This window comes from Aulonocara sp. 'chitande type north' Nkhata Bay, linkage group LG11, assembly GCF_057382095.1.
Source record: "Aulonocara sp. 'chitande type north' Nkhata Bay isolate Kocher_YH1m ecotype deep benthic linkage group LG11, A_spYH_male_GT1.1, whole genome shotgun sequence".
NCBI lineage: Eukaryota > Metazoa > Chordata > Actinopteri > Cichliformes > Cichlidae > Aulonocara > Aulonocara sp. 'chitande type north' Nkhata Bay.
Genome location: NC_141354.1, coordinates 7,621,449 through 7,648,377, shown reverse-complemented (window position 1 = coordinate 7,648,377; position 26,929 = coordinate 7,621,449). Strand labels below are relative to the sequence as shown.

At 39.0% G+C, this 26,929-nt stretch overlaps 2 protein-coding genes across 3 annotated transcripts in view; one reads left to right on the top strand and one right to left on the bottom strand.

Moving 5' to 3' along the window:
• LOC147318416 (melanocortin receptor 5-like) overlaps positions 1-24,894 on the top strand; it is a 32,103-nt gene extending 7,209 nt beyond the window's left edge. The window contains exons 2-5 of the mRNA XM_086310344.1: positions 8,579-8,805; positions 8,910-9,016; positions 15,106-15,294; positions 20,356-24,894. Of these exons, the coding sequence (XP_086166470.1) occupies positions 8,614-8,805; positions 8,910-9,016; positions 15,106-15,294; positions 20,356-20,926 (1,059 nt within the window). The 5' untranslated portion in view covers positions 8,579-8,613 and the 3' untranslated portion in view covers positions 20,927-24,894. The remainder of the gene's footprint in view (positions 1-8,578; positions 8,806-8,909; positions 9,017-15,105; positions 15,295-20,355) is intronic.
• The window catches only part of mc2r (melanocortin 2 receptor), a 39,308-nt gene continuing 35,682 nt past the window's right edge, over positions 23,304-26,929 (bottom strand). The window contains exon 4 of one of the 2 annotated variants that reach the window (XM_086310346.1): positions 23,304-25,902. In XM_086310346.1, the coding sequence (XP_086166472.1) occupies positions 25,347-25,902 (556 nt within the window). In that variant the 3' untranslated portion in view covers positions 23,304-25,346. The remainder of the gene's footprint in view (positions 25,903-26,929) is intronic. The other variant, XM_086310345.1, reaches the window with a different exon arrangement.

The following is a 26,929-nucleotide window of genomic DNA, read 5'->3' as shown; positions in this document are numbered from 1 at the left end:
ACTTTATAAAACAGGCAGCAGGTTAAATTTGTTGTGTGAATCAGATTTAAAAATAAAAAATACCAGTTCTTGTAAAAGAAAACTATAAACATCTATAAACATGCAACATTCATACAGTGAAGGATTTTTTTTTTTTTTTACATAAAACATTTTTTTTATTTGATTCCCAGCTGAATTTGTAAGTTTATTCTCTTAGAAAGAAATCAACAGTGTCTCAGTGTTCATGGTAGTCTCATTTTACTCAAAATATTTTTATTGAGCGATTGTGGATGCAGTTTATGAAAAAAAAGAAAAGAAAAGGGAAACAAAAAACTTGTTACATTGAATACAAAACAGAACTTCTCATGTTAGAACATATGTAAAGAAAAAAGAAAACAAACAAACAACAAACAACAACCCAGGAGGGGCGACTGATACTAACAAGCCCTTTCCTTACAAACCACACAGAAGTTAGCTTCGACACCACTGAGCTTCACATTCTCATTAACACAGACACACATCGGAGTGCTGTGGAATAAGCACAGTTAGTCATCCTTAAATTAAAAGTTAGAGAAGTTTATCAGAAAAAGACCCCAGATTTGATCAAATGTGCCCTTTTGGTTCTGGATGGAGCAGTGGATCTTTCCAAGACTGGGACACGACATGAGATCAGCAAAGCACTGAACATGGTAGTCTCATTTTAATAGAGAGACGTAATATCAACCAAACATCTGGGAAAAAACACAGTACTCAGCAAAACACGACTTAGTACTTTAGTCAGATGTTTCTCTTCCTCTTCTCTTCCTCTCCTCAAATCATTTAGGTTTCTAGGCTGCTGCTAAGAAGTCGAAGCATGAGGTAGGCCACGTCACGCTATGACCTTAACATGGGGGGCTGTAGAGACTGCTCACTTTTGGAGACCACCAGAAGTGTGTACTAGTGGACATGGAGTTTTTGACATTTTCATATTAGCTTCCTTTTTCAGAAGCTGGGCTGACAACAAAAGAACATAGTATCAAGTCTCACTCATGCTGGCCACTGCTGTTGATGTACTAAAGACTAAAGATATCTGAAATGTTTCACTGGGCTCCTTAATAACACTTTAACAACCATAGCCCATGAGTCTTGTTTCCGACACATACATATTCACTTATGGCCGCATTTATTTTCTTCTTTTAATTCTTTCCCCCATGAAATAGAAAATGTCACATGGCAAAGTCTTGATTTTATGAACATGGCAATGATTCCCGGGAGCTTCGATGTTGAGATCTGAATTCAACATAACAAGCACGGCTGCAACACAAAATACTACTGAAATGATGTGACGCAGATAATCAACAGAATCTCAAACACCTGTCATCGAGAGCTGAGGCAGTTTTCTCAAGTATTTCGTTGAGGTTTTTGTAGTTGTAGAAGTTACAGGTGGGATATTGTACACATGTTTACATTTTATGAAACTCACTTGGGTCATGCCTGAAAGAAGCTTTGTGGTACTGAGGTCAGTTTTATCTTTGTGTTCTGCAGTCAACCCATTGTGGCTGATAGTTTATTGATTATTGTGACATTTTCTAAATAATTCCAACATAAATTATATTTTTCCATCACAGCGATTGCATCTCATCAATAATCAGCTTAAGATAGCTGTCGTTTGAATTACTGCTTGAAAAACTGAACTGCAAGTCCTGACGTTATTCGGTCAGCCCATTCTCCTCGTTTTCCCCTGTCAGGTTGCAGCAGCAGGCGTGACTGCTATCTGGAGCATGTTTATATGTGTATTCTGAAAGTACAGAGTACATGACTTTGTCTCCAGTGTCTTTCTTGTTAAGCTGTTTGGTTAAAGTTCATATATTACTGCTAACTAGTGCTAGTTGCAGACTAATGAAATAACTGAGAGCAAGCCATATCATTAATCAGATAATTCATTAAGATTCTACAAAAGTCATCAGCACTGCACCACAATTACGATGCAGCGCTTCATTTCAGTGATTTGAGTTAGTCTAGGTAAGGCCCAGCAGGTCACATGTTTTCCCAACATGAGTCAAAGCAGCAGCATGCCTAATTTTAAGCCTTGAATGAATGTGTTTTTAAATCAAACCTCGAACACTGTGATCCTTTTTAGACATTTGGATTTAGAGCCCGCCTCCAATGGCCAATCAAGGAACTGCAGATTTTGACACTTCTGTCTTTGCCTTATTTTTCAGGTTGCCATTAAAAGATTCACCAACTATTTGTTAGGTACACGTATTGAACTGTTTGTTAATTCAAACATAAAACCAAAACCACATCGGAGCAACTGTATATATCTTCAAGATGAACTGCTGAAGTTCAAAATGAGCATCAGAATAAAGATTTACTGTGAAATTAAATGTGCCATGGTTGCAGGTACCTGCTGAGATTTTCCTGGACATCCATCTCTAGGGTTCACAGTGAATGGCAATTCTCAAAAGGAATTTACAAACTGAGCTGACAGGAAAGAAACAGTAACTCAAATACGCACTTCTTACAACCATGGTATGAAGAAGAGCATCACATAACGGACAACATGCCAAACCAGGAAGCATATTGGTGCCAGTAGCTGACTGTTAGCACTCCTATTAGCTAAGAACAGGAAACTGAGGGTACAATTCATATGGGCCCAACAAAATTGGAACGGAAGATTGGAAAAATGTTGCCTGGTTTGATGAATCTCGATTTCTACTGTGACATTTAGATGCTAGAGTCAGAATCTGGCATAAACAACTTGAAGAATGGATCCATTCTGTCTCATATCAGTGGTTCAGGCTGCTGCTGGTGGTGATTGTTGGCATACTTTGGGCCCCTCAGTACGCACTAAGCATCGTTTAAATGCCACAGCCCACCTGACTGTTGTACCCATCTTCTGAAGGCTGTTTCCAGCAGGATGATGCACCATGTCACAGAGCTTAAATCACCTCAAACTGTTTTCTTGAAGATGACAGTGAGTTCACATTACTCAAACTCCACAGTCACCAGATGCAACAGAGCACCTTTGGGATGTTGTGAATTGGGAGATTTGCTTCAAGGATGTGCAGCAGCTGCATAACCCTTGTTCAATTTATGCATAATTAACACAGTTCTGATATGCAAAAGGCTTCCAAACCGGTACAAGCAAGGTGTACCTAAAAAAGTGTCTTTTTTAAAAAGACTCTGTATTTAAGCAGCCCTCTGACTCCTTTGAGGCCTGGCCCTGTGCCCAGGGGCTGTACCTGAGGACTGTTTAGTAATCCAAGCACAAATGTGATTGAATTCTCTGCTGTGCTCTGTGTTCATGTCTAGCTCTGTCTCAAACAGAAAAATATTTGAAATAAAATTTCAGTTTTTCATAAGAGCCAGCAAATAGACAACGGATCTTTCACGAGCTTGCTAATGATTTTTTTATTGATTTTTTTGCAAAGCATCAGTTTCTAGTTTTCAGAAAACACTTTCATCTCCTTTGCGAGCTGAAATAATTAATCTTCATTCTTTGAGCATTAGAAACAGAAATAGTCAAAGCTGGTTAAAGAGTCATCAGTTTCCATATATCTGGTAAATGTTGTGAGAGATATTTAAAAGTATTTATATGTGCCAAATCCTTAAACCAGTGTGAGAAGACACACATCATAGAAAATATTCAAATACATAGCCACCTGCCTCATATTGTTTAGATCCATTTTATGTTGCCAAACAGCTTTGAGCCACAAGGGTACAGGTCACAGGACCTTTGTGGTTTCTGGCAGCACTTGTTGGCAGCATATCCATATGACAGGGAGATTGGAGGTCCATGGATCAGTATTATTCCAGCACATCTTTTGGCAGCCCAATTAGACTGCAGGCCAGGGTCAACAGCTTGATCTTTCTGTGGTCCTCTGTCCCTGAATAGATTTTCTCATAATTCTCAGATTTGAGCAACAGGTTTTATGAAGGTCTTTCTTTGAGCATTGGCTTCTTTTTCACTTATTTTTAGTCCAGTCAAGTCCAGAGTAGTTTTGCACCAACAATATGATTCCCAAAAATCGGAAAACAACAGTGTGTACTTAACAAAAACAGAGAAAACTGTAAATGTGGAGGAAAAAGGACAAAGTGACTATCTGCAGTAGATAAACTGTATCTGACACAGGATCTGTTTGTCTAAGACTCATCAGAAAGGGTCTCAGTGGAATTTTGTCTGTAAGGAAGGAGAGGACTTCAAGAGAGAGGCGCGAGTGTCTACAGACATCTTTAAAACATGGTGGAGGCTCTGTGATGGTTTGGGGTTTCAGCCGGTGGTGTTGGGGATCCTAAAAATCCTAGAAACAACATGAAAGTTTGCCTAAGAGTTCACCCTATGTTGGGGAATTGAGGAAGTCATGCCAAATATTGACTTTGATGCTTGTCAAAAGTGTGCAAACTCTGTTTTTGCCTTATATAACGCCACATACGTTTGCATGTGAAATGAGAGGTGGCTCAGGACTTCTGCACTGCACCATATTCCTGCTGGGTAGGTCTGCTGCCTGCTGGGTGAAGGTTGCTCTATTCAATTCAATTCAATTTTATTTATATAGCGCCAAATCACAACAAAAGTCGCCTCAAGGCGCTTCGTAGATACAGAGAAAAACCCAACAATCATATGACCCCCTATGAGCAAGCACTTTGGCGACAGTGGAAAGGAAAAACTCCCTTTTAACAGGAAGAAACCTCCGGCAGAACCAGGCTCAGGGAGGGGCGGCCATCTGCTGCGACCGGTTGGGGTGAGAGAAGGAAGACAGGATAAAAGACATGCTGTGGAAGAAAAACAGAGGTTAATAACAGATATGATTCAATGCAGAGAGGTCTGTTAATACATAGTGAGTGAGAAAGGTGACTGGAAAGGAAAAACTCAATGCATCATGGGAATCCCCGGCAGCCTACGTCTATTGCAGCATAACTAAGGGAGGATTCAGGATCACCTGGTCCAGCCCTAACTATATGCTTTAGCACAAAGGAAAGTTTTAAGCCTAATCTTGAAAGTAGAGATAGTGTCTGTCTCCTGAATCCAAACTGGATGCTGGTTCCACAGAAGAGGGGCCTGAAAACTGAAGGCTCTGCCTCCCATTCTACTTTTAAATACTCTAGGAACAACAAGTAGGCCTGCAGAGCGAGAGCGAAGTGCTCTAATAGGGTGATATGGTACTATAAGGTCATTAAGATAAGATGGGGCCTGATTATTTAAGACCTTGTATGTGAGGAGCAGGATTTTGAATTCAATTCTGGATTTAACAGGAAGCCAATGAAGGGAAGCCAAAACAGGAGAAATATGCTCTCTCTTTCTAGTCCCTGTCAGGACTCTTGCTGCAGCATTTTGGATTAGTTGAAGGCTTTTCAGGGAGTTTTTTGGACATCCTGATAATAATGAATTACAGTCGTCCAGCCTGGAAGTAATAAATGCATGAACTAGTTTTTCAGCGTCACTCTGAGACAGGATATTTCTAACTTTAGAGATGTTGCGCAAATGGAAGAAAGCAGTCTTACATATTTGTTTAATATGTGCGTTGAAGGACATGTCCTGGTCAAAAATGACTCCAAGGTTCCTCACAGCGTTACTGGAGGCCAAGGTAATGCCATCCATCCATCCATCTATCTGTAACAATTTTACAGACAGGTGGTCAGTGTGTGTCAATGTGACATCCACATGAGAACCCAGCCAGGAAGTGCATTACAACAAGATGATTGATGGTAATGACTTCACCTGCCAATATATCTAAAGTTGCTCTAGTTGTTGTGGATTTAAGTGATGTAAGCACTTCAAAAGGTTAAATGTAATGTGTGAGCATAAATTATACTTTTGATTTTAAATGGCTGTGTCTTATATTTGAATTGCTTAAGATAACCGTTGTGTTAATTGGTGCTGGAAAAACTGAATTGTGCTGACATAATTAATTATTTTTTCCCTGCAGATAAAGTACATGGATATAATTAAAATGTCTTAATGATTCTCAGTGTAGCTTTTTCATTTAGCGCTGCAGTAGTGGTTAATTGCTGTACCTGCTAAGCTCATTGCGCCACTTTGGAATAGGATTTAGATAATGGCATTCTGCTGAAATGAGACAGAGTGGACGTAATGCTGAATTTAGTTTACCGCTTCACTTCACTTGAACAGTTTTATTTTGATATCGGTGCTTTCCTCAGTTCCCATTCGGTATTTAGACGTACTAACAATGTGTGCAAATTTATAAGTAACCAAAAGCACATCATTTGACATAACCGCAGGGTCCAGTTATGAGGTCATATGTTAAGAAACAGAGGAATCACTTAGCTGCATGAAGGATTTAACATTTTGTTTTTTTTCATCTGATTCGTTATATTAGTGACTCTTAACAGTGAAGCTTTCTTATGTGCCCTCTAACTTGAGAGTGTGATGTCAGGTCACTGCACCAGTTTAATTTATTAGGAAAGAGAAACGTTCAAAACAAATGGCAATGAAATTTGTTGTAAATAAATTTTAGCTCACTGATGAAAGTCAGGAACTATTTTCAAAGCCATCCTTTAGTGATTGTGGCTGTTTTACGTCATTGTAATTAAGTGATTTTCCTTCAAAATGTCAGCAGCCAGCTTATCATATAACACATCCAACTTAATACAGAGCAGCCAATGACTACGTTCACCTACACTCACATGTATCTGCTGCTTTCAGCGTGGCATTATTGTAAACTGGCTTGAAAAGGATTGCAATATTTTACACATTGCTTGTCTCTGTGTTAAATGTGTTCAATTTGTCTTGTGAAAATGTTTGTAAATTAAATAAAGTACGACGTTATTAGCAGGGATGGGTTACCTTAGCATAAAGGATAGGAACACAGTGAAACCACTAGCTTGCCCAGTTTTACCCAAAGGCAGGAAAATCTGCAAACCAGTAGCTAGCAAAGTAGCAGATTATTGTGCACTCGCTGTATCTTGTCAGTTTACCAGTTTAACACACAAGACCCGGCCAAGAATCAGTCCACCACATAACCTGTAAAGCTACGACATGTCAGATTACACAAATTAAGTGAGGGTTTCTTTTTTTCTTTTTTTTTATATATGTGAGGCTGCTTCCTGTTCTCCAAATCAAAACTAAATTCAATTCAATTCAATTCAATTTTATTTATATAGCGCCAAATCACAACAAAAGTCGCCTCAAGGCGCTTCATAGATACAGAGAAAAACCCAACAATCATATGACCCCCTATGAACAAGCACTTTGGCAACAGTGGGAAGGAAAAACTCCCTTTTAACAGGAAGAAACCTCCGGCAGAACCAGGCTCAGGGAGGGGCGGGGCCATCTGCTGCGACCGGTTGGGGTGAGAGAAGGAAAACAGGATAAAAGACATGCAGGATAAATCAAGCCTAAAGCAGTCATCTGGTTTTAGTTTGTGTTTAATGTACTTCTATTTGCAGTGCAATACAAAATGTAAACACTTACTCAGAGTGGTTGCTGTCTTGGTTTCCAATCCAATCCAATCCAATTTTATTTATAAAGCACTTTAAAATACCCAGCACAGGAACAAAGTGCTGTACAGAAAATAAGTTAAAACAATAGAATAACAAAAAACAGCAAATTAAATAAATAAAACACATAAGACATAAAATTAAAACAGCCCTATGTTAAAGCAAAAACAAGATAAAACAGCATCGAATCACCAAAAAACAACTAAAATAAAAATAAAAAACCAACATCTCACGTGGTGTCAAAGGCCAAGGTAAAGAGGTGGGTTTTCAAGAGTGACTTAAAAACAGATAAAGAAGTGGCCTGTCTAATCTCTAAAGGAAGCTCGTTCCACCGTTTGGGAGCTGCTACAGCAAAAGCACGATCTCCTCTAAGTTTACGCCCAGTCCTGGGTATCTTCAGGAGCAGCTGATCAGCTGACCTGAGAGAGCGGGTGGGTGTATAAGGCTGTAGCAGCTCAGAGAGATAAGATGGAGCTAGGCCATGGAGAGCTTTAAAAGTAAATAAAATAATTTTAAAATGAATCCTAAAAGAAATGGGCAGCCAGTGAAGTGAAGCTAAAACAGGGGAAATGTGCTCAAACTTTCGAGTGCCAGTTAAAAGATGAGCTGCGGCATTTTGCACCCTCTGTAGATGACTAATATATAATGCACTGACCCCTATATAAAGTGCATTACAGTAATCCAGCCGAGTGCTAACAAAGGCGTGGATCACTGTCTCAAAGTGCTGCCGTGAAAGAATTGGCTTTATTTTTGCCAGCTGCCTGAGGTGAAAGAAGCTAGATTTTACCACGGCCTTAATTTGATTATCAAACTTTAGATCACAGTCCACTTTGACCCCCAGGTTTTATGGAACTTTCCTAGCACCATTTTTTTGCTGAAGCAGGCAGTACTAAAACCACTTTTTATTATCTGATCAGCACCAAGCATTAGAAAAGGATGTTAATGGAGGCCAAACTAGGACCACACACAGGAGTTACATTTGCAAGGAACCGAATACTATTTGTATGTTGTTAAATAAACAAGGTGCTTGGGGTGAATCATGTTTGTTTGCAGCATGTGTAATTGAAGCTGGCATAATATTAAGCATGATCTCAATATTACAAAGCTTACGTGAAAGCATGACACAGTCTCACGTTCTTCTTCTTGTTTCTTCTTTCAGCCTGCTTGAAAAATGGCCTCCAGGTAAGAGTTGCGATGATCCAGACCCGACCCACAGCAGAGATGAATGTGTCTGATGAATCCTCCTACCAAGAGGAGGTGCTGCTGGGTAACTCTACCTGGGGCTACTCCTATTATCATCAAAACTACACCCTGATCCCTCCACTATCAGAGAAGGCTAGCACCTCCAAACCTGCAGCATGCGAGCAGGTCCACATCGCTATCGAGGTCTGTAGCACTTTGGATTCATTTATTTATCTCGTGATTTCTTCTTGGCTACCACTACCCCGACTGTCTCTTCACTGGTCTGTATTTTGATCTCCTCTCCTAAGGTCTTTCTGATCCTGGGTATCATCTCACTGCTGGAGAACATTTTAGTCATCACAGCCATAGTGAAGAACAAGAACCTACATTCCCCCATGTACTTCTTTGTCTGCAGGTAAACTCCTCAGTGGTTTAAGACAAAGGGGAAAATAACATAATAATGTACGAGGACCACCCAAAACTGTTTTAATAAAGTGAGCTTACCATGTGTAAAAGATTTTGTTAAGCAGCAGTTTATTAAAATATGCTTCTATCCTTCAGTGCTTACTCTCTGTCTTGGTGTAATACAGCCTTTCCCAGGGGCAAAATGCAATATAGGTCCCAAGTGAAACCTTGTTCACTCTTGTCAACATATTAGTGTAAATGTATACATTTAGGATTAGAATACACCCTAATGTAACCATTATAATTGGATAACAATGCATGCCTCCCCTCAAGGCCCATATCATTTGAGTTCACATTGTTATTTTCAAGCCCTTCTCAAACGACCATAACAACGCTGCATCCACACAGGAAGCATTTTGGAGGAATGCGGCGACCAGAGACCACAGAAAGACAATAAAATGTAACAACTTCAAAAAAGCAAAAACAAACAAACAAACAAAACAATGAGATAAACATTTCTCAACTTAGATGCAAGTGATTGAAGCAACTATCAGTGAGAGTGCAGGATACGTTTCATTAGACCATCCTGACTGACCTATGACCTGATAGCAAATACGTTTGAGGATGACCTAGGAAAGCAATTCAGCAGTTCAGTCAATTCAATTCAGTTCAGTTTTATTTATGTAGTGTAAAATCATAACAAGTTACTTCAACTTCTAAGGTAAAGACCCTACAATAACACCCAGAAAGCCTCAGATGAGAAGGAATACATTATATCTCTGACAGAACCATGCAGGGGCAGCCATCCGTTGCCACCAGTTGGGGTTGAGGAAGATGGGTCTAAAGACATACTGTGGAAAAATAATAACAGTACTATTAATAATAACTAATAATGAAATCACAACAACGATCCTGGAATATTCCCTAGCAAACAACTGTCAGCTTCAATGCAATGTGAATAACCCCCTGTGTGGATGGATTTTAGGTATCTGCCAGACACTGAACCGATAACTTTCGGAGTAGCCTATGTTGATGTAATTAATAGACATGAACCGTTATCAATTATGTTTAGAAAGATCCTGATTTATCTTTTGTGACACAAATGATTAAAGTGGTTCAGTCCTGCTTTGTACAACCGAGACAGCTATCCAGGATTAGATTAATCCTTTCTGTTCTAAAAAGGTCATCAATGCTTTTATCGTCTATAGAATTGAATATTGTAATGCACTTTACTCTGCTCCAGAGGCTACAGCTGATGTTGCCTAGCTTTAAAACCACAGAAAGAGAAGCAACCACAACATACCAATCCCTCCCTGTTGCCCTTCACTGGCTAACAGTAGTTTTTATTGAGAATAGTCTGGCTCCTGAGTTCCTCTGGCAGTGCTCTGTTAAAGGTTCATGAATAAAGGTTCTGGAAAGGTCATGAAAGGTTACCGGGCCTTTGCCTACTAGGCCCCTCAGCTGTGGAACTGCCTGGCAGGAGATGCCAAGCGAGCTATCCTACTGGTCTCTTTTAAATTGAAAGCAAGGAGAACACAAGGAAGCATGCCAGCAAGCAAACAAGCAAGTAAGTAAGAAAGGAAAATAATACAAGTAACCATAAAAAGCAATTTACAGTGGGGCAAAAAAGTATTTAGTCAGCCACCGATTGTGCAAGTTCCCCCACTTAAAATGATGACAGAGGTCAGTAATTTGCACCAGAGGTACACTTCAACTGTGAGAGACAGAATGTGAAAAAAAAATCCATGAATCCACATGGTAGGATTTGTAAAGAATTTATTCGTAAATCAGGGTGGAAAATAAGTATTTGGTCACCTCAAACAAGGAAAATCTCTGGCTCTCACAGACCTGTAACGTCTTCTGTAAGAAGCTTTCCTGTCCCCCACTCGTTACCTGTATGAATGGCACCTGTTTGAACTCATCATCTGTATAAAAGACACCTGTCCACAGCCTCAAACAGTCAGACTCCAAACTCCGCCATGGCCAAGACCAAAGAGCTTTCGAAGGACACCAGGAAAAGTATTGTAGACCTGCACCAGACTGGGAAGAGTGAATCTACAATAGGCAAGCAGCTTGGTGTGAAAAAATCAACTGTGGGAGCAATCATCAGAAAATGGAAGACATACAAGACCACTGATAATCTCCCTCGATCTGGGGCTCCACGCAAGATCTCATCCCGTGGGGTCAAAATGATCATGAGAACGGTGAGCAAAGATCCCAGAACCACACGGGGGGACCTGGTGAATGACCTGCAGAGAGCTGGGACCAAAGTAACAAAGGTCACCATCAGTAACACACTACAACGGCAGGGAATCAAATCCCGCAGTGCCAGACGTGTTCCGCTGCTGAAGCCAGTGCATGTCCAGGCCCGTCTGAAGTTTGCCAGAGAGCACATGGATGATACAGCAGAGGATTGGGAGAATGTCATGTGGTCAGATGAAACCAAAGTAGAACTTTTTGGTATAAACTCAACTCGTCGTGTTTGGAGGAAGAAGAATACTGAGTTGCATCCCAAGAACACCATACCTACTGTGAAGCATGGGGGTGGAGACATCATGCTATGGGGCTGTTTTTCTGCCAAGGGGACAGGACGACTGATCCGTGTTAAGGACAGAATGAATGGGGCCATGTATCGTGAGATTTTGAGCCAAAACCTCCTTCCATCAGTGAGAACTTTGAAGATGAAACGAGGCTGGGTCTTCCAACATGACAATGATCCAAAACACACCGCCCGGGCAACAAAGGAGTGGCTCCGTAAGAAGCATTTGAAAGTCCTGGAGTGGCCTAGCCAGTCTCCAGACCTCAACCCCATAGAAAATCTGTGGCGGGAGTTGAAAGTCCGTGTTGCTCGGCGACAGCCCCAAAACATCACTGCTCTCGAGAAGATCTGCATGGAGGAATGGGCCAAAATACCAGCCACTGTGTGTGCAAACCTGGTAAAGACCTATAGTAAACGTTTGACCTCTGTTATTGCCAACAAAGGTTATGTTACAAAGTATTGAGTTGTATTTTTGTTATTGACCAAATACTTATTTTCCACCCTGATTTACGAATAAATTCTTTACAAATCCTACCATGTGGATTCATGGATTTTTTTTTCACATTCTGTCTCTCACAGTTGAAGTGTACCTCTGGTGCAAATTACTGACCTCTGTCATCATTTTAGGTGGGGGAACTTGCACAATCGGTGGCTGACTAAATACTTTTTTGCCCCACTGTAGATGGCTTACAGGCTCAGGTAGAGCGAACTTTTGTTTTGTAGAAGTGGGACTTCAAGGTGACAGTCTAGAGTATGCTTCTATGTGATTACACAACAGGATTTTTTGCCAGAATTCAAAGAAATAATGAGTTTCAATTTCCAAACCTTCTCCTTTATGTAACTGATTAAAAAGCTCAGTTGTGCAAAAAATATTTTTCTTTTGCCTGAAGTGGAAAAGTTGGTTTATTTATAAAAGCCGAAGAACAGTTGAAGATAATTGGTCATCCTGAGCTTGGCAGAAGCAGATTTCCAATATAATCCAATGTGAAATCTAATCATTCTTTCCACTTAGAAAAATGTCATGCAGCATGTGTTGCCAGAGGAAACATGTGAACTCTTGAAAATGACATAAATCTTTTATCCTGATTATAAATGGTTAAATAAAACCATTTGTAGCAGGGAGTTACAAAAGAGGCTTTTTGATCTTATAATCTTGTGGCCTCCTTAGACTAATCATTAGGTAACGATGATTTAAACAACTTATGATTAACCTTCTTTCTTTAAATTTGTCTCCAACCAATAGAGATCTGTGGACTCAAAAATCATGACATATTTGGGGCAGCTGCCACATCAAAATCAAGTCACACTTTTAATGACCCTACTGTATAAATCAGAAAAATACTTGGATGTCTGTTTTCACATCAGCACCAATTTCTTGTGACTTTGTTTGGGTCTGTCTTCTGATTTGAAAGACTTAATCCTCTTACTAAGACAAAAGCAAACGTGTTTCAGCTGTGCAGAGACACAGCAGACATTCAACTAAGTCTTTGAATTTCTGGCGAGCTGTATAGCGCTTCTGTTCATGTGGTTCTGAATGACTGCCACGGCGTAACACTGAGGTACAGCGAGTTACTGCACGATAACACTTGTTATCTTTTATTTGAAAATCCATTCGATTCATGGGGGGAAAAAGAAATACATTCCTACTTAATGTGTTGTTTTCCTTCTCTCTATAGGTAAGTTGTGAGTATTTGGTGAGTCAGTCCACGATGTTTATCGTGATATAATATGCTGCCTTGGTAACCAAGACAATAGAGGAGAGCCTGTTGCTTCCTGTGGGCTGTAATCTTAACATATTACATGCCACCTCCACTCAACGTGGTGTTAAGAGCTTGTGCTCATTATTATTTCTGTGAGACTTGGCTGTCATTTTCTTTGGCACTTGAACAAATTGCTTTGCCAACAAGGTTCAACTAGATGTCCTGGAGAACATATTATTGTAGTTTCATGAATTCTCATTTGAACACCAAAACACCAAAATGGCACCAAAGCATAGAAATACATCTTAAGCTACATGTTTTAAATATCACCTCTTCTGGCCAAGAAGCTTTTACTCATTATACGAATCATTTGTCAAGTCAAGGCATGGAGTCCAAACGTGGAAAGCTGTGGAAAATCTAGAAAACTAACAACAGCCAGATTGTTAACCTTGCTCTGCGACACCTCTGAAATAATGTGTCAACTAAAACTAGACTTTTCCTGACTCTAAATTTAGTCCAGGGCAAACAATTCAGAGTTAAAATTGGGACTAATCAGGTTCTGAGTGGTGTATCTAGAGAGCTGTAAACATGTTTGTGGTTTTTACAGTGAAAGAACCTTTTCCTTACTTGGCTCATATGTTTGTGTGTGATTTCAGTTCAATTGTGTTAGTACAGTGAAGGAAAAAATAACTGTAAATTCAGACAGATGAGATTGTGCTGAAAAGAACAAGGCAAGGCAAAAATAAATAAATAAATTTAAAGGTGAATCACAAAAATAAAATAAAAAAATAGTCCGAAATGGCCAATTATACCCTGGACCCCAGAGCGTTAACCAAATAAAACATGAAAAATTTGTGAAAAAATGGGTTCATTTGTGGCATTTTGTGTAAATTTAAGCAATTTGATTATTTCTAATTAAAAAAGATTGTGAAACTTTAGTTAGACTTGTGTTTGTAAATGAATCACCTCATGTTGTGTAGTTTTATTGATTTTATGCTTATTGGGCTACAAAGTTATTCATCATACAGGCTAGTACATAAAATCAAAATTCACATGTTTTATGTAACTGAAATGTTTAATTATGTGGGCTAAAGAAAAAGAAAATTATAGAGTACGTGTTTATATGAAACATCTGTATACTTACTGCTTTTGATGTATTTTAACTGTATATAATACATATTACAGAATGTAACACATGCATATGTGTAAAAAATAAATTGCTTTGATTTTGCCACCCCATTTGATTTCCATGCCACCCAAAGAAAATTTGCCTAGATCCGCCCCTGCCTCTGTTCACACTATGCACACTATATATATATACTCTGACCATCAGCCACCAGCAGTTATAGGATCACTGTTTTAACCATTTTTGCTGTGGAAAAACATCAAATTTTACATGTAAATATACATAAATAGCATAGACGTGTTGTTTATTTTTAAGAAGCTCTTAAAATATTAGTATTATTTAGAAACAGTGTTTGGAAACAGCATCAAGCGTCTGTCTGTCTGCCTGCAGTGCAGTTTTTTTTTTTTGTGACCACTTTTAACTGGGGAGATAGGATCCATTTTTCCACCATCTTTGCTGGCTTTGTTGCTTGTGCAAAGGCTGTGAGTGCATGTGACTGTCAAAGCATTGCCTCAACTGCACCTCCGGAGAATGTGAAAGACTGTACTCAGGCATTAAATCAATTAATTGGTTTTCCCAGTATGACTGTGAGAAGAAAGTGTTTACGCAACAGGAGGGCGAATGCAGCTATTCTGTCAGCTCCTGAATACACAGAAGGAAGTGCATATAGAAACATTTATTTGAACATCTGTTTGCAGAATAAAGGTTGTATAAAGTATTTTGGTTTTTTGCAGTTTGGCAGTAGCAGACATGCTGGTGAGTGTGTCCAACGCCTGGGAGACCATCATCATTTATCTTCTCAACAACAGGCAGCTGGTGGTGGAGGATCACTTTATCAGGCAGATGGACAACATGGTGGACTCCATGATCTGCATCTCTGTCGTTGCATCCATGTGTAGCCTGCTGGCCATTGCTGTGGACAGGTAATGATGGAAGGGAGTATAAGCACAAATATATCTTTTTTTTTCTTTTTTTTGCTATTGTTTCTTAATAGTTTCCTTTTGAAATGTTTTTAAGGGAACTGAAGTTTTAATTGAAGGCTCTAGTCACAATGAATCCTCATCCATCAGCCCAACACCACAGCCCCCAGTTTCCTAATAATGTTCTTGAACATAACTGACGTGTTACAATTTATAACAACAAAAAAGGACCCTGTAATTTTATGATTAATTTTAAGGAAAATTGAGGCAGTGCTTATTTGGCACTCGTTCAGTTAATTCCTGTCATGTGTTCCCTCTGACATTTCCTTTTTTCTCTCTCTTTAAACAGTTTTTATTCATTATCAAGAAAAGCATGAAACATAACAAAGCAAACAAAAAAGAAAGAAAGAAAGAAAAGAAAAGAAAAAAAACCAAAGGGAATATATTAAAGTCATTATATACCTGTACAAATACACATATGCACTGTTAAAAAAAACATCCTAAAACAACGGTAATATTCCGGCAGCTGGGGCGCCAAAAATACGACCGTAAAATAACAGAAAATAACTGTCCCATAAAAATACGGTTATTTTCAGTAATGAAAATAGAGTTTGTTGAGCTAATTTGACATGGGATTCTGCCTTTTCCAAGTGCTTTTAGACATTAAATTAGGAACATACTTACGCGATCATACGATGAAATTACCTATAAACAAGGTGAATGAATGTGGAAATATGAATCATAATACGTAAATGTACAGAAATATACAATTAACAGTTGGTTTACGTAATAATTGATTGCATGCCCTGGGACAGAGACGAGGCTGCCATATCGCACCATCGGCCCCTTTGGCCATCACTAGTAGGTGAAGAGTCCTGACCACGGACACAACGGCGGAGAGTGTCCGAGCCGGGGCGCGAACCGGCAACCTTCTGCTCACAAGGAGAACTGCCAACTTTTGAGCCACGAACGGCCTAACTAGCAGCGATAATAATACTTATGTGCTGTAACACAAGCTTATAGGGATCATGTTATATACTTTTCCATAGCATTACATTTGAATTCAACAGTTCAATCTTTCAAATAACGGACAGATATTTGTGAGATCATGATACATTTGTGAATGTATTTTAACAATCTAAATATGCATATGTACAGACAGATACATTTAATAATCATGACAATCATGTTGTATTACATTACAGTGATTTAACATTTTACATTCAAAATGTGAAGTCAAAGTCTATTTACGTAACTTTAATGATATTCTAGAAGAACAGAACATTACCGTGAAATGCAGTAAAATACCTTCATATTAGGGTTTTTTCCTACGGTCGCAGCCATACCCGCGACCTTGTTGTTAGTTCACATTCATTGGCCGATGCTTAGCGTCATGTTATTTATATTAATTGCAATTCCTACCTCTACATTTCTTTTTCAAAATATATAATTAGCACAGCGTGTCTGTGCAATGTTTTACATTGTGGCATGCAGAGAAATCTTAACAAAGAAGCTCACAGAGAGAGATTGAGCTTGTTATTTAACCCCAAGCTGGTAGGAGCTCTTTATTAAAACACATTCGGTGCTACAATATGCCTCAAGGATCAACAACAGCACAACAGAAGTCCAGGCCCGGCCCTAACCAATCTGGCGCCCTAGGCAAGATTTTAGGTGGCGCCCCCCTACATCTGCAGTGCAGTGTATGTACTCACAAGAAACCGAATAGCTTTGTCTTTGACCTTTTTTTTTTTACTTAAAGAAAGCAAATTCACAATCAGAATAATTAACAAGATAAAAAAATATATGAATAAATAAATGAATACAAAAAATAAAAAATGAATATATGAAATACAATAAATTTTACATACATAAACACAATAAAACGTGTCAACAAGTTGGATAAAATAAATTAAAAATATAATATAAATAAGGCAACAGGAACACCGCTTGATGCTGCTGCAAAACTGGTGGGTTGTGCTGCTGAGGTGGAGGCAACAGGAAGACCGCTTGATGATGCTGCATCATGGCTGGGTTGTGCTGCTGATGCTGCATCACTGGTGGGTTGTGCTGCTGAAGTGGAGGCAGCAGCGGTAGATGTGGTAGATGGCCCAGGGGTGGGATTTAGAAACTTCAACAGTGCATCTGAAGAGAGGAGTATGTGACACCACTGAGTCTAATAATAAAAACAGATGATTCCAGGAATAAAATGAAATGATATAATATAAATGAAAAACCAAAGAGATATATGTATGATGTTAACTGATATGCAAATTAGATTCGATTCAATTTATTGTCATCATTACAGTGAAATGCTGAATAGCAGAATGCAAAGTAACAGTATAATATCATATGAGAATGTTATGTTATGATTATCTTTGACCGAATCACAGCAGTGCTCATATTAAAAAACAGCATTCCCTCTCATGTGATATTGCTTAATTAACATTAATGATGTGCACTTTAACAACTAGGCTTACAACTATAATATATACAGGGGTGGAAAAGTGACTATTACCTGCAGGGTAAACATTAGCTAACCAGAAGGCAATAACAATGTAAACAAAAAACACCTGCTTAAAAGATGAATACAAATGAGGAATGGTGGGAAAGGTGGGTGTACTGTAATTACCTAACGTTACATTATTATTTCCATAACAATTTAGCCCCCTCCACAATATTAACTGACGTTAAAACAGTTTTGACCGTTTTGACATCTTGTGTTGATTTTTTGATGTGGCGACGTCCAAAAGGAACCATGATACGGGAAGGGAGGGGGCGCACCGTGCGGGGAGGGGGGGCGTAATGTTGTAACAAATAATATTTCTATTAAATAAGCTTTACTTTGCATTTTAATTAACGTGGGATTATTTTTTGTATTTAGAAATAATAGTACCAACTTTTTTTTTTTTTTTCAACATTTGTGGCACTGGCGTGGCGCCCCCTGATGGACGGCGCCCTTAGCATTTGCCTATACGGCCTATGCCACGGGCCGGCCCTGCAGAAGTCACTCATGGTACAGCACTCTCTCTACAAAACAACAACTGTCAGTGACGCTACACCACGGCGTAAACACAACATTCAAGATAACAGTTAAAAGTAACGTAACCATAAACAATAGAACAAGAACATGTCCCAAGGCATGATGGGAGACATTCCTGGACGTATTTTTACGATCTAAATATGCATATGTACAACAAAATATATTTAACAAACAAGTAAATTGTGTTTTATTACATTTACAGTGATGTTATGTTATTTTACATTTGACTTGTCAGATCACAGTCTACTTATGTAAATGTAATGATATTCTAGAAAAACAGTACACATCTGTAAAATACACAGTAAAATCATTTGACATTACTATTTTTTGGAACAGTGTGGGGTAGAGAGGAGAGAAAAATACTGCTTGCACTAAATCTTAGTTGTCAGTGCTGAACAGATCAAAGTGTTTTTGTTGTCTCACTGTGTGAATGAATTAAATTTTAAGCAGATGAGTAAACCAGCCTTGATGCAGTTTAATTTTTTGTTTTAAATTGACATTTTATTTCTTAATTTCCACCTTCTTTCTCTGATACACACAACAAATTTGGTTCATTCATCATGGGGATCGCTGCTTACTCTAATGCATCTGTGCAAATGTTAAGACAGGCAGAAAATTTTAGTTTTTTCTACTTTTTACTTTGCAATAAATTATCTGGCAAGACAGAAAACTCAGAAAATGTCCATCTTTCTCTGATTTCCCTTTTCATTCTTTTCCTTTTTTGTATGCTTGTGAAGTAGATTTTAAACCCTTGAAATGTGCAGGTTTTTTTCATCTTCACCATTCGTGTCTTTTTATGGGCTTTTCACATTGAAAAAAATGGATCTTTTAATTTCATCTGAGCTTGAGCTCAACTTGGAGCCTGAATATTTAACAGCAAAGCTGTATTATTAAGAGATGAATATTTCATAAGCACCGATGGCACACTTTCTTGATCTTGTGCTTTCATTTTGACCATTCTATTTCAAAAAGGTCTGCCTCAAATCTCCTAATTCGGTGGGTTAACCTACCATGCAAGTCTTTGGACTGTGGGTGGAAGCCAAAGAACCCACGCAGGTTTACGGAGCACCAGTATGCCGCTCTAAACAGTAATTTTATAACTTCTTAGTTCTAGAACCTAACAAATGACAATAATTGGAAGAATTGCAATAAGGCCTTCAAACTATTCAGTGCCTGTTCTTTATTAGTTCGTCCTGATTGCACACAACCATTCACAGCTACATTTAGCATGTGATCACTATTTTAAAAGTGTGTCTTTGTTACCATTGATTACCATTTAATCAATTGTCTGCTTAATAATGAATGTAGAATAACTGGAAAAACTGTTCTTTTTTAAATGTTTGTCAGACATGTTGATATTTGATCCATATACATTTAACTGAGTTAAATCTTACTCTTTCTAACATATTGGCATTCCTTTTGTTCCCTTTTCCATGCTTGCTATTCCTTCATGTACTGGAGCATGTATAAAACTGCAAACATTGCATAGATCATCATACTGGATGATACTGTACCATCCCCAGAGGCTGTTTGAAAGAGGTGGACTCGGGTCCATATTAGGCTGACTCTGATTCAGTATATGAATCAGGTATAAATACATGGTGTGCAAGAATCAGGAAACTTGACAATATGATATTCATTTGGTTTCTCAGTGACATTTAATATTTACGAGATTGTCTCAAAGACATATAAATTACATTCATACCAGAGGTTACAACAGAGCCACCAAATAACAAAATTGCACCTTTTATGTATAAATGTACGTTATGCGTGATCAACAACCCAAGGTTGCCTAACGTTATCCTCATTGAATATTGAATGTCTCAAGAATAAATGTCTCACTTCATGTGACCTGTAGTCTGGTTCCCTCTCTGTGAGTTATTGTATTCAGCACACACACAGTCCCCGTTATGTTTAAATGTCAAGTTTTCTGACTTGAAACGATTTTGTAATTCATCAGTGAGCAATAAATGTTGATATAAAATTAGAGGTTACTGAGGTGGATACTATGTTATTATCCACAGGTACGTCACCATCTTCTATGCACTGAGGTACCACAACATCATGACGGTGAGGAGAGCTGGCTGTATCATCGGGGGAATCTGGACCTTCTGCACTGGCTGCGGAATTGTCTTCATTATCTACTCAGACTCCACTCCTGTGATCATCTGCCTGATCTCTATGTTTTTTGCCATGCTGCTCATCATGGCCTCCCTCTATAGTCACATGTTCATGCTCGCTCGCTCGCACGTGAAGCGCATTGCTGCCCTGCCCGGCTACAACTCCATCCATCAGCGCACCAGCATGAAGGGGGCTATCACACTGACCATCCTTCTGGGGATCTTTATCGTCTGCTGGGCTCCTTTCTTTCTCCACCTCATCCTGATGATCTCTTGCCCACGGAATCTCTACTGCGTGTGCTTCATGTCCCACTTCAACATGTACCTCATCCTCATCATGTGCAACTCAGTGATTGACCCACTGATCTATGCCTTCAGGAGTCAGGAGATGAGGAAGACGTTTAAGGAGATCATCTGCTGTTACAGTCTGAGAAACGTCTGCACGAACATCTGTGCTTTGACTGGTAAGTACTGAGAAATAGAAAAGACCAGTGAAAGGATGGGTAAAGTGAACTGACCGAATATGACGCTGGAATAGAAATACTACTACCCAAGGACTGGTTCACTGCACTTTTCAGACAGTACAGTGTACCGTCACACAAGCAACTATTGAAAAGTATAAGCTGGAAAGGAGACTGGAACATTGAGTTATCTCCTAATGCGTCCACCATGTACACAAAAAGTTTACTAGATGCATTATTTTAAGGCTTAGTTAGGATCATCTAAAGTCCAAGCCCATGATTCATATTAACGTGCGTCACACAAAACTGTTAGTGGCCTGCTTTTCATTCTCCCTGACATTTCTTTTATCTTTTTTCCTTTGGCCTTTCTTTTTTAATTGGCAAGATTTTTATTCTCTGTTCCCAGAATATGTCTGATGCAGTAGCCAAATGGATAGACAGGATATTTTTCTTTCAGTGCTGCAAGAGTGCTCATATACTGGCTTTAAATTACAGAACTGCTGCCAAATGTACCCGAATGTACCCTTTGTTAATTTAGACGGCTGGATGTACTTCCTTGAACATTAACCTCACATGCATAAATTAACAAAGGCAATGAAGTCAGCAAAAGTTGGGGAAGGTGTGGTAAGAATTATCCACATCCATATGTTAGTGAGTTTTGTTTAGTTTTTTTTTTTCTCGCTTTTCTTTCAAGCTGTGACTACAAATTAAAACAGCAATTTTACACATCAAAGTCTGTTTCCCAGTTATGGAGAGTAGTGCTTCGGTTAGTAAGTAGTATCTAGTTTTTTTTAAAGACCCTTAAGCTTTAAATTGTGAAACTGTAACAGTCTACCTAGAACAGCATGAGCATATCAGGGCAGTGAATTATGTTTTAGTTCACTGTCAGTTATGAACTGAATATTTTCCAATATTGAATGCAGAGTCACACACAAAACAAGCGCAAGTGAAACAACACTTATATTTATTCAGATTTTGAATATAATAATCAAAAATCTTTTCCACATCTTTCACAGAGTCCTCTACCAAATCTGTTTGAGATGCTAAATAATTATTTTGAATTTCAGGAGGGTCAGAGAAAAAGAGTAGCACGTCCTCTGCATAGAAGACTCTCTGTCATTCACTGGGTGTTCCATCAGGGCCAGCAATGGTTGTCCAGTTAAATCTAAAACCAGACATCAATTAAAACATTACTAAAGTGAAAGTGATTTCTCAGACATCATTCATGTGATAAAGGATTTCATGTTGGCTGAACTAACCCTGTAAAATGCTTTTTGTAGCTGCAGTTGCCTATACTCTGTTTGTCTATTAGGTACTGGAATCTACAGTTTCACTTATTTTCTTTGGTGTGTACATGTCCTGTTAACAAAGGCAAACTTAGAACAAAAACAAAGACAATTTTAAGATGGCAAAAACGGCAGTTCCCCTTGATGCCACCTGGATAGTCTGGATGGTTTCACCACTTGCATGAAATCAATGTTGAGTATTTAATGGAGATTAATGATCCTCACAGGCAGCCACACTACAAAGTTCCTATGATGCACAGAGCGCTTCTTGTGCACCACTACTGAATTTAATCATTAACCATGATTAAACTCTGGCTGTCTCTGCTATAGTTTTGCTTTTGTCCTGTCTCGCTCTGTTCTCTTCTCATTCTCCTAACCCCCAATCAATTATTGTAGATGAGCCTGGTTCTGCTGGAGGGTTCTTCCTGTCAAATGGGAGTTTTTTCTTCCATTGTCATTAATTGCTTGCTCATAGAGGGCCGTGTGATCGTTGGCGTGTCTTTCAAACATTGTAGGATCTTTAGCTTACAATATTGAGTGCCTTGAGATGGCCTTTGTTATGAATTGGTGCTCTATAAATAAAATTGAATTGTAATGCCAGAGTACATTAAAGAATAGGAAGATGCACAAGGCTGTCAGCATATGTAAAAACATAAAACATTCTTAAGAAAACAGGTTGTAATAGAAGACAAACAGGCAGCACTAGAATGATCCATGTCACCGCTCCTTTTATATGGAATTCTTACATCTAGAATTGGGGGATTCTGGGTTGACTTACTGAGCTGATGACAACTGGCATAGCCACTTAACATGACTGCTGACGGGAGGCTTTGTGAAACCAGATAACAATAAGATATCTTGAGTATGCCTAACTCATTTCATAGTAAAGACCCTGATCAGTGGTAGTACAGGTCTAACATTTGGGTTGACTTAAAAAGTGCCAGCGAATGAATGTAAATCAGTGCCATTAGAAAACAACTGTTTTCATATTTAGAATAAATAAAAGCTAAATAAATATAGTAGATTTATAAAGACATTTTTAAAACAAAGGTCTAGTGATGCAGAAGGCACATACGGCTAAACAGAAGCACCACCTGCAGCTGTAAAAGTGATTTCATAATACTAGTGTGCAATGATGGCAGTGTGATGGAGGTAAAATGTTGCCTAACACACCATGAAAGCCCCAAAAAGGCCAGTGCACTGCTCTAATGCAAGAATACTGACAGATTTGAGAGGTTATCTACCTCCAAAATTCAGGTGGTTACAGAGCGGTGACTATCTGACCAATTCTGATTCTTATAGGTTTTAGCACATCTTCAGGTTTTTTATAATAGTTTGTCATTTTAGGAGGAAAACATATTTTGAACTAATGCCGCTCAGATTGCATGCACATGTTCTAAAGGAGGTATATGAGCACTCTTCGACAAACAGGAATTGCATATTGAGCTGATTCTTTTTTTTCTCATACACCTAATGGACTCAGTGTTCCTTTGGAGGATTATGTGGATTACACCCAATGCAACCAAACCCACCAGTTGCACATTATTTGTAAATGGCCTCACTGCAAACACCTTGCTTGTTATCTGTACACTGGAGAAGTTGTCTGCCCTGCTAAGCTGAACTTTTGAATGACATCACTTGTCATCAGCCAGTTTTCTGCCTGCTGCTGTTCGCCCTGTGCTGCATTAGTGCTACACTTAACAAGCAAACGTCTCAAATCCACCCGGTAGCACAGCAATTTCTGCTATGATCTGAATGTAAAGTCACTGCTCTGTTGAGTCACTGTGACCCCCAGTGATCACTTCTCAATGCCACTCTACTGGGCATGTATAAAGCTATGTAAAGCTGCTTGAAATGTAAAAATGAATGTACAAATAGCTTCACTATACCTTCTGTAAGTGTGTGTTGGTGGTGTCTACCTCCAAACTGAGAAGCTTGACAGATTTTTACCGGAAATGCAGCCATCTGCTGAAACTGCTCTTTCATACAGAATGTTGCTGTGCGGTAGATACTAAAAGAAACGAGTTATTTGCTGTTACGTATCAGTATTTATTGCAAAAACAGAAAGTTGTTTATATTGTTCATGTTTTCAGGCTGATGCATTTTGGTTTGTGGATGGAAAGTAATATAAGAGTTGTTTTAAGAGAAAACAACAGCGCTAAGAGGATGTTTTTCTTCGTTCAGTCTTGTAATTGCCTTACTGTTATTTCCTTTAATGTTTATTGCAAGTACTTTGAAAATGTAAGATCAAAAAAGTATAACACAATGAAAAGTGCTTTGAATATTGATGTAAAACTGTACATTGTTTTGTCTCCATTGTAAGTTTAATTAGTAAAGAAAACAAATATTTTGCTAAGTGTACATCCACTTCCAGTGCAGCATTTGTGCAGTTTTGCAGAATGATTCATTGTTGCTGATTATTGTGAAGTGCTCTGTTTTCGTTCCCACAAAAGACAGCAGCAAGAACACTGAACATTATATGTTCCTGGATCAAGGTTTAGCTTGTGTTTTGATTGCTCGTTGTATGCTTAGTTCTGTGTATATGTGCAGTGACACAATGCAAACAGCTGTGGGATCATGTTTCATGTTCGGTGATGGCATGAAGAAATGTAAACGTGAGCTTCAGTTCAAATAAGTGATGTTTTGTTGGCTTAAGATGACTTATTTTTATTGTGTCTGAATAAAAGCAGATAGTGAAATGAGAGCGTTGTCAATTTATTTTTCACATTTGTAAATGTGGACATCGTGTCACTCAGGTTTGAGAAAAAAAATCCATGTTCATTGGTAACAGGCTCTCTAAAATGGATGCGTTGGGATGTTAGCACAGGAGGTTCATTTCAAACATGAATGCATTGACACTTCTGAAAGTAGGTAACATCCAAGTGTTGGGAGAAAGGAGGAGACAGTGGATTCAAGCAAAACAGAGAGGAGATTGACGGACAGTAGTCAGTGCCACAGTGCCTACTCAAATACACGGGATGTTAGAATGTCTCTAAAGAATTCCCTTTGGAGAAACAGCTGCTTAGCGGCAACCAAGTTCACAGTTCACGCTAAAATTTGAATATTCAACTGAGCGAAGGACACTTTGATGAAAAGCTAACATTTGACTGGATAAACAGACTAAAATAAAATAAGCAAGCAGGTGTCTCTACGAGCAGAGCTTCCAGTCAGAACAAAGCAGCATCTTCCTCAAGGTGTGCCTGAGCTCGGCGATGCGGAAGGCATATATGGCCGGATCGAAGAGGGCGTGGCTCGTCAGCAGCGCCACATGCAGCTGGAACAGCGATCGGTAACACTCGCAGTAGGGGTTCATGGGGCACACCATGATGATGACGAGGTGGAAAAAAAATGGCGACCAGCAAACCACCAGCGTCCCAAACAGGATGGTGACGGTCTGGGCCCCTCTCATGTTGCTCCCCCACCGCTGCTGGTGATGATTGTTCCTGCCACCAACCGGTAACGCTGCAATCTTTCTGGCATGGATGCGCGCCAGCATGAACATGAAGACATACAGGGAGCAGATAATCACCAAGGAGATGAAAAACAATATGACGAAGCAGATCATGATGAGCTTGAAGTCAAAGAACAATATCATCAGCACGCCCAAGCCCCCGCACACAGACCAGATGATGCCCAAGATGGCCCCAGTGCGCTGCATTGTCATGATGTTGTGGTATCGGAGTGCATGGAAGATGGTGATGTAACTGGAAGAGAAACAAATCATTTCATTATCTCATAACTTATCACAGGCTGTCAAGGATTGAGTAACTACGTTTAACTTCACTGCAGCTTCCTCACTCAGCTCGGTCGCCTAAATTTAAGACATTAACTGAGCCTTAACATGATACTGCTGTGCATTACCATTAGCAGGAAGCTTTGTGCCACAAAATAATCCTAAATGTATTTAATCCACACTGGATGACATGTTTTGTAAAGAGTCAAATGTTTTTTTGTTTTTGTCTCAGGAGATGGTGAAACCCAAAACAGAGTTAAGAGTTGAATGCATATTAGCCGCATAAGCATTAATTGGGTGACCAATTGTGCGAAAAATGTGGGACATGGTCATGAACATTATCATTAGCTTGTTGTTCAGCCCAGAAGTGGACAAAATTATTTTATTTTGCTCATTATACTCTCCCAATTCCACTGCTAGTTAAGCTTTTTGTGACTGGCTGCCTCTTATAAATAAAATGTTTTAATGGGGGCGGGCAAGTGACGCTTCTATTCTCACAAGCAGAGGTGAAATCCTGAGATGAATTTATGAAGGATATCAGCTCTCTTTTAGAGAGCTTTTCTTTTGGCTCACAGGATTACTTGGAAAACTACTGAAGACGGCTGTGTTCCATATGAGCATTTAGTATTTCAACTGTAGATATAACTGAAAAATAAGTGAAAGTAAGCAGAGTTCCCTTTTAAAAAAAACAAACCTATAAATAAATGTGCATATGTTGCATTCTCTTTTTCTTTGACTGATTTTAAAATTTGGATAGCTGCCTAAAACGTGGAGAAACAGTATCATTGCAGTAATAAAGTATTCATGATTTTTGGGTAGACATGATGGAAGCCACTGCAGTAAGCCTTTAACTGTACATCAAAGAGTCAGAGCCCAGTGGAAAGCTTTTTAAATTCTCCTTATATAAATATCAGCAGAGGATAAATCATTACGGGGCCACAGATCCATAGAGAAACCATTTAGAACATCTAGATTAGCAGCAAATAGAATAAATCATT